The 16,044-nt window shown below is 35.3% G+C and overlaps 1 protein-coding gene across 1 annotated transcript in view; it reads left to right on the top strand.

Annotated features, from left to right (window-relative positions):
- Positions 1–16,044, top strand: part of XPR1 (xenotropic and polytropic retrovirus receptor 1) — a 203,171-nt gene that overhangs the window by 179,361 nt on the left and 7,766 nt on the right. The window contains exons 12-14 of the mRNA XM_060091179.1: positions 5,510–5,676; positions 8,874–9,013; positions 15,151–15,372. Coding sequence (XP_059947162.1) covers positions 5,510–5,676; positions 8,874–9,013; positions 15,151–15,372 — 529 coding nt within the window. The remainder of the gene's footprint in view (positions 1–5,509; positions 5,677–8,873; positions 9,014–15,150; positions 15,373–16,044) is intronic.

The raw sequence follows: 16,044 nt of genomic DNA, 5'->3' as shown, positions 1-16,044 counted from the left end.
AGGGGCTACTCTTCATTGCGGTGTGGTGGTGTCTTCTCTTGTTGCAGAGCACAGGCTACAGGCACGCAGGCTTCAGTAGTTGTGGCACACGGGTTCAGTAGTTGTGGCTCACAGGCTCTAGAGCGCAGGCTCAGTAGTTGTGATGCACAGGCTTAGCTGCTCCATGTCATGTGGTATCTTCCCAGACCAGGACTCGAACCCGTGTCCCCTGCATTGGCAGGTGGATTCTTAACCACTGCACCACCAGGGAAGTCCCCATGTTCTGATTCCTTCTTGACACTTTTCACTGTCTGAAATTGTCATGTTTACTTGTATATCTGATAATTGTTTACCCCAACTAAGTAGTAAGCTTCATTAGGGTAGGAAATTTGCCCATTGGTGAATAAGATTCACTACTGTGTACCTGGTATCTAGAATAATATCTGGCATATAGTAAGTAGGTGTTCATTTGTTGAATGAATGGTTTCTATACTTTGATATGGCTCTCTCTGCCTCAGAAACCTGGTTAACTCAAGACTGTTAACTTTTAAGACTCAGCTCAAGTAGCACCCCCTCCAGGAAGCCTTTCCTGGCTGTTCCCGTCCTGAAAGCCTAACCTGTTGATTCCTCCTGTATGCACAGTTCCATAGTTGCACTTTCACGTTGTGCTTTTGTTTATTTTACATCTCTCCTCTTTCACACTTAGTCCTTAATAGTTCTTCAGTACCCTTCTGTTCTCTAAAATATACCTGGTTACCTGGTAGACGTTCAGCACATGTTTGTTGAATGTAGAAGTAAACAGATTTTTCTTTGCAGCTGATCTTAAGTATTATAACTATATAATAAATAACATAGCTTATAGTAGTAGACACTCAGTAAGCATTTGTTGAATGAATAAATGAATTCCTGTGTACTTTTTTGTTATAAAAACAATATAGCAACATTAAACTCTTGTTTAAATCATTTATAAAATATCATCACCCTGATGGTAACTGTTTTCTTTAGCCCACTTTCTTCCTTTTTCTTTTAGTTTAATTATACAAATAAAACATGGATATGTATATATGGCTGTAAAAACAAAATTCAAATAATACATAAATACATAAAGTTAAAATGAATCCCTTTAATAATCTTACTTTCCTCATCAGGGATAGCTGCCTCTGTATTTCTATAAACATAAAGTTATATACAGTCTGAAATAATAATATGTGTATACTTTTTAAATTCTGTTTTCCACATACCTTAGAAGTATTTCTAATGTTACTTAATAGTTTTATGGAACTATTATTTCAAGTTGAGATGGACTTCAAGAAACAGTGCTGTCTAGTACAAAAAAAGTTCCTTGGTTAAAGATTCCTATTACTAGTTTCCTCATTTATCCTTAGGCCTAATGATTTCCATTTTTGTCTCAATCATTTTAAGATTATGAATTTTCTATAATCACAGAGTTGGAAAGAGGCAGAGTCTGGATTCAAACCCAGATCTTGTGACTTCAAATACAGTTATCTTTCCACTTACTGACTGTCTCGCTGAACTTCAGCTTCCTTAACTGTAAAATGGGAATATAATGTCTGTCTTGCCTGTCCTAGGATAAATTGATAGCCAAACTCACTCATAACTCAGCTTACTTATATAGGTTTGGGCTTTGAAAACAGTGTCCCCAGTCTGTTTTATTTGTTTCCTTATTTAATTTCAGATTAAAACCTGGTAAACTCTTACCAGAGTAGAAAGGTTTTGGTTGAAAGAAAACTGTTCACTTTGTTTTTACACAGTGCCACTTTTTCATATTTAAAATATCCTTCCTGAAATATGACTCACAATGATGTCCATATGTAATTTTTCTGGTTTTTCTGGGCCACTCTTCATTGCAGTGTGTGGGCCTCTCACTATCGCGGCCTCTCTTGTTGCGGAGCACGGGCTCCAGACGCACAGGCTCAGTAGTTGTGGCTCACGGGCCTAGTTGCTCCGCGGCATGTGGGAAACTCCCAGACCAGGGCTTGAACCCGTGTGCCCTGCATTAGCAGGCAGATTCTCAACCACTGCGCCACCAGGGAAGCCCCTTTTTTTTTTAAACTTATTTTATTTATATTTTCCCAACATATTATTTTGCTTTATCCTTCCTATGATGGTTAATGGGTACAAAACTCTAGGAAGCTTATTTTATTTGTTTTAGATTCACTAGATACCAATTACCATACATTTGTCTGGTATTAATTACGCTTCTAACATGACCGGTGTGTAATAGAAGCTTAGTGTAGGATACCAATGACTTGATTTTCTGTGATTCTGAACGTTACTAAAGTGGGCTACCAGAGTTAGCCAACAGAGAATTAGATGTAATTGCTTGCCTAAAGTGATAATATCTTCCTGATACAACCTCTGAATACCAATGAAGGCAGATGATTTCAGGGAGAAGCACTCCTCATTTGGGAGATGGAAATGATCAAGTAGGGTAGTAATTTTAAAAAGACCAAAATGTAACATATGTAGACCAGGTGCATGTTAATCATTGTTTGAAAAAGTTCATAAGATAAAAATTACTTATTATAAAATATTCTGTTAAAATATATTTTTTAAGTCAGTAAGTCCTTGTATATGTTTCATAGCAATTTCATAGAAATAATATGGGCTTAGAGGAAGGCAGTTTAGCCCATTGTCCCATTTTAAGAATTATATTCTGAGGATAGAACTTGTTTTAAAATCTAGAAGAAATAACAAAATTAGCACATTACTTTTAGTGTCATTATCAATTCCTTTTAGGTCTTTATCTCTGTGTTGATCTTGTTTTGAAAATACGACAAGAGTGAATTTTATTATGTTGCTAAATTTGCTTTATTCTTTGCAAACCTTAGTAGATGAGTTATGGAATTTTTTTGAATGCAACCATGATGCTAATTATTGAACAATACAACTCAGCTAGATTCTATATCTGTGTATAGAATGAAGTGAACAGGTATGTTAGAGCACATCCAACTAAACCTAGATAATAAGTAAATATTTTGTTAGACCTTTTAAATTATAATTCATATGGCACAATGCTATAATATAAATATTAACCCAATTTTCTCTTGATGAAGAAAAGTTTTTGTGAAAATAGTTTAAACCTGAAAATGTGTTTATATCCAAGCTTGACTGTTCATTAGAATCAATTGTGGACCATTTTTAAAACTTTTGTTTCTGTTCCCTACCACTGACTTTCCAGGAGAAGAAGGTGAACTAGCTCTCGGGTGGGAGTGGGGGTGGGAGCACTGATTTGCAGTGTTTGCTGATTTCCATGGTGTAAATACAGACTGCTTACCATAGCCAATTTCAAGCCACTAAGATGATTAACATGGAATGTTGGAAAAAGATGTATAGTATTTCCATTATATAGATATATAAACATATATAACCTAAAAGAATAAATAATATCAAAATTTAGTAAAGTAATTAGGAAGTGATGAATTTGAGTTTTCATTACCTTTGTTTTTAATATAGCTAATTATAAGTTTATGTAATTTAATTTTTAATAATGACTATGTTTAACAATCAGTTTGCAAAGTTTTTGAAAATTTGACAGTCGGTTCATAAAGCTGGTACAGACTGATGCTGACAACACTGGAGCTCAGAGATATCTGTACTTTTTTAACCAACTAAGTAATTCTGATGAAAGCAACCTGCCAACCCATTATTTTTCTGAAATACAGATTTAATCCTAAGGCCCAAGAAGGCATTCCACAGTCAGACCCAAAATGTCTTTTCCAGCTTCGTTTCAAATCATACCCACTCCCTCACATCCTCTGTGTTTCACCCACACTAGACTTGCAGCTTCTCAAAAATACCTTGCAGTTTCCCACCCTCATGGCTTTTCATTATCTTCTTTTAGCATTGAATAGCCTTGCCTCATCTGCCTGACTTTTGCAACACTATTTATCCTTCTAGAAATAACTCAAATGCTACTTCCTCTTATTTCCTACTGCTGGAAACAGTCCCATTCTCCTTGATGTTCTCATAGTCCTTTGTGGTTTTTTTTTGTTTTTTGGGTTTGTTTTTTTTTTTTTTTTTTGCAGTACGCGGGCCTCTCACTGCTGTGGCCTCTCCCCTTGCGGAGCACAGGCTCCGGACGTGCAGACTCAGCGGCCGTGGCTCATGGGCCCAGCCGCTCTGCGGCATGTGGGATCCTCCTGGACTGGGGCACGAACCCGTGCCCCTGCATCAGCAGGCGGACTCTCAACCACTGTGCCACCAGGGAAGCCCCTGTTTATTTTATTTTGAGCTCAAATTTATCATCAATAACAAATGGCTGTTTCAACTTACTAGATTATAAATGTCTAAAGGGTGCCTTTGAATAATACTGTACTTAACATTTTACTATCTAAAAATGATTAGTAAGCACTTGTTTTTTTGTTTGTTTGTTTGACCACGCCGCCATGGCTTGCGGGATCTTAGTTCCCCGACCAGAGATTGAACCTGGGCCCCAGCAGTGAAAGCACTGAGTTCTAACCACTGGACCACCAGGAAATTCCCAGCACTTGTTTATTTTAATAGGAGGATTATGGATAATGCATGATACATCCTTTACTTTCTCTAAGCCTTTGGGAAACTAACCACAATTTAAACTTGATTTGAATTAGATGACACCTTTTTTTCCTGATGATTGAGGACCATATTAGTAGTAGTTATATACCTATATCCTACACCCAGAGAATACAAAGAACATCACGATGACTTTCAAACTTGTCAAAGAAAAGTTTCATAGAGAACATACAGAGCACTTGAGAGTGAAAAAGACTAGGTTGTGTAACTACCTTTGCAAATTATTTTTATTATTCTGATTTAGTGCACTTTATAGTGTTCTCAGCATAAAACCCAAAGTTACATTATAGTGTTCCCAGCATAAAGTCACATTAAGCCTTTGTATCATTAAATAACATCCAAAAAAAGCAAACATATCATTCTTTGCTTTGTGATTTGAGAGAAATTTGCTTTCATATATGTTCTTAAGGATACATTCCTCATCAATCTGTTGCTTTCTGGCATTTTACCTAGAATTAAAATTATCCGATTGCTTTCGCAATAAGTATTAAGATCTACGTATATGAAGGAAATGTTGTTCTAAAGTAAAAACAATCCAAGAATTTCTTAAAGCAAATGCAGCACATTCCTTATTACTGATGTTTCATAACTTTTTTTCATCTTTGACCCTAAGCTGCCACCTGATGGCAAAAACTAAAATGACAACTTTTGTAATATTCAAAACCTCCATTGCAGTTATTTGAAATTTTATGTTTTCAGCATAAAGCCTCTAAACTCTAAATGCACATTTGTACAAATTTTGTGTATTTGATGAATGTTTGATAATTATTTGAACTTCAGAAGAATCAGATTTATTGTTTAACTTTTGTTAGACAATGATCCTACTAAAGAGATTTCTTTTAAAATCTTATTTCCCTTATGGAGCTGGAGAAATAATCTGTTTTTAAATTAGTTTTGTTTAATGAAGAATTTTACCTGAATCTAGTAATTTTCTCTTTCCCTTTTCTTTCTTCAGAACGAGGTCACTCAGACACCACAGTGTTCTTTTACCTGTGGATCGTCTTTTGTATCATCAGTTCCTGTTACACCCTCATCTGGGATCTGAAGATGGACTGGGGTCTTTTTGATAAGAATGCAGGAGAAAACACTTTCCTCCGGGAAGAGATTGTATACCCCCAAAAAGTATGTACAAAGAGTCCTTGGGTTTATTTAAAAAAGAAAAACAAAACAACAACTCAGGTGTACCTATTACAATATATACCCAATCCCAACCTAATATAATTAGAGAAAATACTTACCAAAAAATACTAATCCATTCAGTCAGCAAAAATGTATCAGATGTTTACTATATGCTAGATGCTATAGGAAATAAAACCAAAGTAAAATTCTGGTTCTCAAGGAGGCCTTAATCTATATTCTAAACAGATAAGTAAACAGATTGTAATACAATGTGATAAAGACTAGAATAGAGGAGTAAATAACTTACTATCATTTATGATTTATTTTGACCATGCAATTCCCTCCATCTCAAATGCCCTCTTTCCCCTTTGTTTACCTTGCAAACTCTTGTTCCTTCTTTTTAAAAAAGTCAGTTTTTTACTTTCTCTAAGAAGCCTTTCTTATTTCTCCAAGCATAATTAGCCATTCGTACCAATCCCATTTTACCCTATACAAACTTCCATTATGGCAGTCGTCACACTGTATTTTAATTACCTGTTTAGGTATCTATATCCCTCACTATCCAGCATAGTCCCTGGCATACAGAGACTTAATGTTTGTGGAATGAACGAATAAATACTTGACTGAATGAGCAGCGCTATGAAAGCACGAAAGAAAGGGGAGTGCCTGACTTTGCTTGGGTGCATCAAGAAGGCTTCTCCTTTCATTTATTTCAATCAGTTTTCCTAAAGTTTCAATTTAATCCAAAAATATATGGATAATTATGTGGGAATTATTTTAGCATCTTACATATATATATATATATATATATATATGAATAAAAGGATGAGAGAGGCTGAGTTAAAAAGTCAAAAGGCCAAGAGTATCTTTACTCAGATATTGAAAGAAATTAAACAATGAACTGGGAATCCTTATAAGTGAATTCTAATCCCAGCTCTCTCACTAACTAGCTGTATAATTTCAGGCAACCAGACTACAGTGTATTCTTCTCTATAAGGTAGGGTATTATACTAGATTATCTCTTGATCCTTTCCCAGTCCTAAAATTCTGTGATGTGGGGGAGATTATAAGTTGGGTCACTAATACTTTATACTATGTCAGAATGTCACCAGTACCTCAAAATTGCACTTTGAAAATGCGTGAATGTGTAGTATTTAATTGGTGACTAGGGAAGGCTGTTTTCAAGTGTGAGGATTAAAAATAAATGATAGGAGAGTGAATACGAAGAATAGTATATTAGGGTAACTTTGTATAAACAAATGAAGGCAGAAAAGGAGATGTTTACTGACAGTGTTTGTTTTTTTTTAACATAAGCTGTAGCAATCCCAATGTGCGAATTTAGAATATATGACCAAGATACTAGATATATCTTTATAAGTCTCATTTGAAAAGAAAATCAAAAAAAGTAATAGTAAGCACAAGTCAGACAGCAGACATGCATTCAAGTAAAGATGGCCTTTTGTGTTCACCAAATGTATGTGCCTTATTGCTCTTTGAACTGTTCTTGCCTTACTGAGAGAGATAATACATTTATTTCTTATTACAATGGTTGCTTTGATGAACTGTTTATATCTTTATATAAATATTCGTTCCTCCTTTTAAATAGTTCTAACTTTTTGATTTCTATGTAATAAAACTAGTTAATAGAATCAGTTTTTTTGTTATTATATATTTTCATGACCCTAGAAAATAAAGTATATGCTTTTGTACATTATGCTTTGCAAATGTATAAGAAAAATGTTCTAGGGGATCTCCATACCCCTTTCAATTTTAAAAAGGCAAATATTGGAATAAAATTTATTCTTCTTAAAAAGGGAAGAAGCTATTTGCTGAATCCAGTGGTACTTCATTTAAAAATTAACACAGCTATATGTACCTTAAAATCAGTTCCTCGGCGTTAACAACGCATACTATTGAGCACCATACCCAGGTCCAGGAAGCATTTTTGTTATCTCCATATTAAAACTTAACTTTTCTGCGTCTCTTGACCTCAAGTTAAGTGTATTCCTCCCAAAAGACCTTCAGTTTTTGGTAACATCAGCTCCCACATCAGTGAAATGTGGATCCACTTGACTGGCTCTTAAAGACACATGAAATTGCAGCTCTTACTGAGAGGCCTAATAATGAGTTCACTGCATGTGGATTTATCCAAAAATTACATTATCACTCTATTGGATGGATGGGGGAGGGAACGGGGAGATATGTTAATGTGTTAAAAATCTTCATAAAATTCATCATAGTAAGCAGTGGATAATGTCTAAAATTGAATAATCAAGATATAGCAATATATACACATTATTTAGAAATGTGGAAGATAAATAATAGAAGAAATAGCTACAAATTTTGAAAATGTTTGTCTCTAGAGAATGGGACAAGAAGGGGACTGCTATCTCTTTTGTTTAATAGGCTTCTGACATGACTAGTATTCCTTTGTTAAATTTTTTTAAATAAGTGCTATGGCTTAATACATATCAGTTCTAGTTCCCATAAGATGTCATAACCTTTAAATACATATTTTTAAAGAGCTAGATATCCAGATATGAATAGTGAGAAAATCCCTGAATTACAGTTCTGGTCTGTTGGCAGTTTGTTTACTTAAGACTTTTGTGTAGGTAAGCGTGGACTCTCAAATACTGGGTACTAGTACCTGGAAAGATTAGTTGAGTGCTGTCTTCCTCATGTGAAAATGGAACATTCCTTAAATTTAACTATGTATGTGAAATCCAAGCTTAATTTTATTTACTGACATCAAAAAGCAAAGCAAAATTTTTTCAGATGGAGGATAAGGCAATTTGAGAATAAAAGTACAAATAACAGAGTTAATAAATCTGCTAATATTTTCTACTATTAACTATTGAGTCATTAGTGTATCACATACATATTAGAGTATAATTTCAGTCAGATCAAGGATTTCATCTGGTTTGTATTTCTGGGGTCTAAAAGAGAGCCTGGTATACAATATGGAAATGAAGTTCATTTGTTAAATGATTACTGAAATTCAGTAAAACAATATTTAAAAATTCATTTTAAATATTGTACCATTTAAGAAAAAAAAACTAAATTGGTGAAATCTTTCTAAAATATAAAACTCTTTAACCTGTGCTTGTCAGTAGGATATGTGACTCTTGTTACTGTGCTAGGTGTGCTTATTTGTAAGAAACATGATGGTAAGTGTACTCAATTTGCTTATTATTCCTCAGGCCTATTATTACTGTGCCATCATAGAGGATGTGATCCTGCGCTTTGCTTGGACTATCCAAATCTCAATTACCTCCATGACTTTGTTGCCTCATTCTGGGGACATCATTGCTACTGTCTTTGCTCCCCTTGAGGTTTTCCGGTAAGCAAACTACTGAAAGCTTTATCAAAGATTCTTTTTACCTAAAAAGTTGCTCAATACTTATCAGAATTTATTAAAACTTATACTTGAAAAGCTTAAACTTTCCAACTTTTCTCAGACTTTTTATCAGCCTCAGAGTTGGAAAATCCTGGTTGAAGGACTAAGAGATTAGTTCTTACAAAGTTAAAGTAACTGCTGATGATGACTTAGAAGCTTTTTTAGAATTGGGCTCCATTTGAACATCCAAATGGCTAATGAACATACGAAAAGGTTCTTAACGTGCTTAATCACCAGGGAAATACAAATTAAACCTACATTTGAGATATAGCTACTCACCTATGAGGGCTAAAATGAAAAATACTGACACACCAAGTATTGATGAGGATGTAGAACGATGGGAACAATTGGAATTCTCATACACTGCAGGTAGGAGGAAGCTAGTACAACGGCCACTTTGGAAAACTCTTTGTCAGTGTCTACCAAAGCTGTGCATGAACAACTGGGTATATAGTAAACAAGAGTGTTAACCTAAGGCCACCAAGACCCACGTACAAGAATGTTCACAATAATACTATTTATAACAGACCAAAATGGAGACTACCCAAGTGCCCAGCAATGTAGAGTGGATAGATACATTGTGGTATTTGCACACATGCAAATCTGTCCAGTAATGAGAACAAAAGGCTAAATAACAACATGAATTAATCTCACAAAGCAAAATATTGAGCAAAAGAAGTTAGACACAAGAGTATGTCCATATATGATTCCAAATTTATAAAGTTCAGAAGCAGGCTAAACTCATCTATGGTATTAGAAGTCAAAATAGTATTTGCCCTTGTGGGACAGTGACTGGAAGTGGCACCAGGAGAACCTTCTTGGGTGGGGGTGGGGGGTGGTGGAGTAATGTTCTGTTTTTTGATCTGTGTGCTGGTTACATGATGGGTTCACTTTGTTAAAATTCATCATGCTGTGCCCATCGTATTTGTTCACTTCTCTGAATGTGTTATACTTAATAAAAGGTTTTTAAATGAAAAAAAGAAAGGAAAGAATTAGGCTCCATTGGAAGGGTCATGAGTGGAAATAAGGAGGTAAAAAGTCTTAGAATAGGAATTAGAATTAAAATCTTTTGAGAATCATTTTTTGCAATTTAGTGGTCTGGGTTATTCAGCCCAACCTTCTCAGTGGAAACAATAAAAATACCAGATAAAATGTTTTTTTAATCTTCCTAAAAACATTAGTGATCTGACAAGATAGCCCAAACGCTAAGTGAAGGCAGATATCCCAGGATAAGCAGAACACTAAAGCCAATTTTGCACTAAAGAAATTTGCCAGACCTAGAGACTTTGAGATTCATTTGTGATAGCCAATTCAAATTTGTATGCACCTAATAACATAGCTTGAAAATATGTAAAGCAAAAGTTGACACTGCTAAAAAGTAAAAGTAGATAAATTTACAATTTTAGAGAAGGATTTTAACATACTTTTTTCAGTAATAAACAAGTAGTCAATTAACCAACTTGACCTAATTGACACATTTAGAGGACTGCATACAACAAGTACTAAATACAAATGCTACACATGGAACACTTACCAAAATTAACCATATTCTGGGCTGTAAAGGAAGTCTTAACAAACTTTAGAGGAGTAAAATCACAAAAAGATATCTGAAAATTCACAAATGTTTAGAAATTAAGCATCACAGGTATAAATAACCCATGGTTGAAGTTGAAATTGCAATGAAAATTTTAAAATATTTTGAATAGAATGAAATTGAAAATGTGACAAAAGAAAAGGTGAAATATAGCTAAAGCCATGCTTAGAGGGAAATGTATAGCCTTAAATGTGAATATTAGAAAAGTATACAGCTCGATATTAGAAAAAAGGTTTAAATAGCAAATCAAACGTCAAAAAAGTAGAAGAAAATATAAAGAACAGAAATTAATGGAATAGAAAACAGACATATAATAGAGAAAATTAACAAAGCTAGTTCCTTTAAAAGACTAACAAAATTGTTAAAATGTCTAAATAGTGCTGATCGAGGAAAAAAGGAAAGAAGGCACAAATTACAAATATCAAAAATCCTAAAGATGTTTTTTAAAAGAGCATGACAATATTATGAGCAACTTTGTGCCAACAAATTTAGAAATTTAAGTGAAGTGAACAAATTCCTCAAAACACAATTTACCAAAACTGATAAAGAGGAAATAAAAATTCTGATAGGTTTATATGTAGTAAAGAAAATAAATCCATATTAAAATTCTTCCTACAAAGAAAACTGCAGGGAATTCTTCCACATATATGAGGAGGAAATATTATCAGTTTTACACAAAACTCTTTTAGGGAAATGAGACAATGAAGGGAGCACTTCCCAGTTCATTTTGTGCAGCCAGTATGACTTTGATGTCTGAACCTACAGGGATATTTCTCATGTCCAGGGATGCAAAAATCCTAAACAAAATATTGGGTAATGAATCCAACAATATATAAAAAGGATAATACATCACAACCAAGTTAGGTTCATTCCCAGAATGTAAGATGTAATATTCAAAAATCATTTAACATTTAAAAATCAATCTGTGTAACTCACCACATTAATGAATAAAGGGGAAAACAACCCTCAACAAATATAGAAAATGCCATTGAGAAAAGTCAATGCCTGTTTATGAAAAAACTAAACACTACAAAAAAAATAAAAAATAAAAAAGATCATATTTAATGGTAAAACACTGTAAGTTCTCCCTGGAGATCAGGAATGAGATAAGTATGCGTGCTGTTACCACTTCTATTTAACATCGTACTGAAGGTATAGCTAGTGCAATGAGGAGAGAAAAAGTATAAGGATTAGAAAGGAAGAAATAAAACTATGATCATTCATTGGTGACATGACTGTATATGCAGAAAATTCAAAAGAATTTACAAATAAGCTATTAGAATGAATATATAAGGTTGACATAAATTAATGTTCTAAAAAAGTCACAAACAACTAGAAAATGAAATTTTAAAAAAAACATACTGTTTTGAATAGCCCTGGAATGTATCAAATACCTAAAGTAATAAATTTAATGAAAGATGTATGTATGTGAAAATTGACAAGCCAGTTCTAGAATTTATATGGTAACAGTAAGGATCAAGAATATCCAAGACTATCCTAAAAAGAATGAAGTAAAGGACTTATACTCTCAAATATCAAAACCTATTATATAACTACCATAATTAAGACAGTGTCTGATGAGACAAAGAAGAGACAAATAGGCCACTGCAATAGAATAGGGAGTCCAGAAACAGATCCACACATTCATTGACACTACCTGATTTATGAGAAAGGTGGCTATGTAACAGTGGAGAAAAAAAGATTCTTTAATAAATGATATTGAGTCAACTGGATATCCATATGGGGGAAAAAATAAATCTCAACTTCCACTGCATAATATATGCAAAACCAATTCCAGGTGGATTGCAGAGCTAAATATGAAAGGTAAATCAATAAACTCTCTAGGAGATAACATGGGGGGCCGTAAAGGCAGCTTTAGGTATACGGTAATTTTTTATTTCTTGTTTCTGAGTGATAATTACACATTGTGATCACTTTATAATAATTAACCAACCTGCACACTTAAAATTTGTACACTTTTATATATTTATGTTGTGCTTTAGTTAAAATGCTTATTTAAAAAAAAAAAAAAAGGCAGCCCAAAAGAAAGGATTATCTTTAAAGAAATGGCTGTTAGATTGACAGCTGACTTCTCAACAGCAACAGTGGATGTCAGAAGTCATTAAAATGGTAGCTTAAGTGTGCGGAATGAAAATAACTCCCTACCCTAGAACTCTTTACCCAGTGAAAATATCTTTCACAAATGACGATGAAATAAAGATATTTTTAGACAGGTGTCTAGCTTTCCTCCGAGTCAGGATGGGCACATATATCAGGATGGCCTGATAAAATAAGATTGAATCTGGAAGCAGTATATTTGTTGCTGTCAGTGCTCTCTCCAAACCATTTGTCAACCCTCCTTCCTCTCTTCACTTTCTCAGATGTCTAGGTTTAGGACCTGAAATTCTCCATCACCAATAACGCCTCCCCCCACATACTTCTTTCTCTTTCATGTATGCTGCTTTAGACATTAAAAAAAATTTTTTTTCTAGTAAAAAGAGGGAGCTCAATTACTTTTTTTTTTTTTTTTGGCGGTACACGGGCCTCTCACTGTTGTGGCCTCTCCCGTTGCGGAGCACAGGCTCCGGATGCGCAGGCTCAGCGGCCATGGCTCACGGGCCCAGCCGCTCCGTGGCATGTGGGATCTTCCCGGACCGGGGCACGAACCTGTGTCCCCTGCATCGGCAGGTGGACTGTCAACCACTGTGCCACCAGGGAAGCCCCGCAGATGATTTTTTAAAGAGAAAAAAATCAAGAATAAAAAAGTAATTGGGCTTACCTGGTGGCACAGCGGTTGAGAGTCCGCCTGCCGATGCAGGGGACACGGGTCTCAAGTCTTCTTTTCCCAATGCTCAAATTAAATTGCTTTTGTTAATAATCAATAATAATAATAGCAAACACTTATGTATTGCCTTCTATGTACCTGGCACTGTTCTAAGCCCTTGACATGTATTAACTTAGTGAATCCTCACAACAGTCTTGTGAGGTAGGTGCTGTTACTGTCTCATCTTACTAATGAAGCATTAGGTTAAGTAAATCATCCAAGGTTATTACACCTAGTAAGTGGCAGCATCCATGATTTGAATCTAGACAGTCTCCTAGAATCCGTGCTCTTAGATCATACTGCCTCTTTATCCTCTATCTAAATCCAGTGGTTAGTTCTCTGTACTTATCTTACTTTACCTCTCAGCAAAGCACTTTCTTCACTTGATTTCTCAGAAACTACACTCTTCTGTCTCACTATCTGTTCCGTCTCAGTTCCTTTACTCCTTCTTCTTCCTCTTCCCAAATTGTAAATATTGGAGTGCTCCAGGGTTTAATCCTCTTTAATCTTCTCTCCTCCACTTATATTATTCCTAAGCCCATGACTTGAAATACTGTTCTTATGCTGTCTATAGTCCTAGACTCTCTTGAACTGCAAACTCATGTCCATGTAGCTACTGAATTTTCCTCTTGGATATCTAATGGCTCTGGCCTAATAGGAACAACCCAGATCTCTAGTAAATGGTGTCACCATTCACTGAGAACAAAAACCTGAGAACACTCACATCCCATGTCAGTAAGTCCTGTCAGCTTCATCTTCGTAAATAAATCCCTAGTCTGTCTGCTTCTCATCACCTCTGTTATCCCCAGCTGTATCTAAGTCTCCATCATCTCTTTCCTGGACTACTGCAGCAGCTTCTAATTGGTCTTCCTTCAGGTGTTCTCGTCTTCCTTTGATCTGTTCACAGTTCAGCAGATAGAATGATCTTTTTAAAACAAATCACGTCATTCTCCAGCTCAGAACCCTCCTTGTTTTCTATCACACTTAAAAATCTAAACTCTTCACTATAGCTTATAAGGCCCTCTGTGGATCAAGCCCCTTTCTTTTCTACCTCTCCATCTTCATCTGCCATTTTAACCTTCCTGTTCCTCTCCAGCCCCACTGACCTTGCTGTTGTTTTAACACACCAAAGTCCTGTCCAGCTTGGGAGCTTTTGTGCTTGCTGTTTCCTCTGCCTGGGATACTTTTCTGTAGGATTTTACCTGACTTGCTTCCTTGCTAGATGCCATCTCTTCAAAGAAACATGTTCTATGCCCTTGCCCTGCTTTATTTTCTTCAGAGCACTTACCGTTAGCTAATTGTTTCCTTGTTTATTATCTGTCATTAGAAATTACATTTATACAGGGAGAGGCTTTGTCTCATTCAGTGCCTTTTCCTGTCATATTGTAGGCATTCAATAAATATTTGTTCAATAAAGGGAAAGAATGAGTACTCTGAAACTGCATTCCATGAGTCCCTTTCCTTTGCCTACTCCTTTCTTGTCCCCTTCCCCCCCAACCCCACCACACCATCTTTTTTCTATTTTATTTTAGTATTCTAGTCCTTAATTCCTTTTTTTGTTTCCATGAGTGGAAACTTGTTATACTGGGAGGTCTACAGGTGATAGTAGTAGTATGTTCAAATTTTATAAGTAATTTGCCTATTCTACCCCATTTTGCTAAGGCGATTTGTGTGGAACTTCTTCCGCCTGGAGAATGAACATCTGAATAACTGTGGTGAATTCCGTGCTGTGAGGGACATCTCTGTGGCCCCTCTGAATGCAGATGATCAGACGCTTCTAGAGCAGATGATGGACCAGGAAGACGGGGTACGAAACCGCCAGAAGAATCGGCCATGGAAGTATAGCCAGAGCATATCCCTGCGCCGGCCTTGCCTCGCTTCTCAGTATGTATAGCTTCCACTTCTGTGAGATGAATTCCCTTCAGGTTTTAGTACTGGATAACATTTAAGTTAAGAAGCTATCAGGTTGAACCAGGTGAAATTGCTGGCGTTCAACCATCTTTCACCACAAAAACCAGCAATAACAGCAGTTCCATATGATCCAACCTATATATAGAATGTCTTAATGAACACATAGTGTAAAATGTCATTAATATGTTAATTAATACATTAATTAATACTTACTAATTTGGCATTAAAAGTACACTGGGGAAAATTTGTTGGAAAATAATTTACTTGACCTCTTCAGTGTATCTTGTATAAAAATCATTTCCAAGTTATAAACTTTAGGAATCCTGGTTCTGCCACTTGCCATCTATGTCATCTTGGCCAAATCACTTAATTTCTCTATATTATCCCTCATCTCTAAATTGGGATTGATATGGTCCTGCTCATAGGGTGGTGGTTAGATTAAATTTGTTATGACGTGGGATTTAGACCAGTTTCCTCACAGAAAGAGCTCAATAAGTGTAAGCTATTATTATTTTTACTTTTTTACTAAATACCTACAACAGGATTTTTATCAGTCATTTACTTTCTATATTCCTAAAAGTAACAATAAATGTAGGGTATATTGTGGCTGCATTTGAAATTTAGAGACAGTGGATAGCACAGTGG

The sequence above is a fragment of the Mesoplodon densirostris genome, chromosome 2, assembly GCF_025265405.1.
Source record: "Mesoplodon densirostris isolate mMesDen1 chromosome 2, mMesDen1 primary haplotype, whole genome shotgun sequence".
In the NCBI taxonomy this organism is placed as follows: Eukaryota; Metazoa; Chordata; class Mammalia; order Artiodactyla; family Ziphiidae; genus Mesoplodon; species Mesoplodon densirostris.
This window is presented reverse-complemented; position numbering and strand designations above follow the sequence as displayed.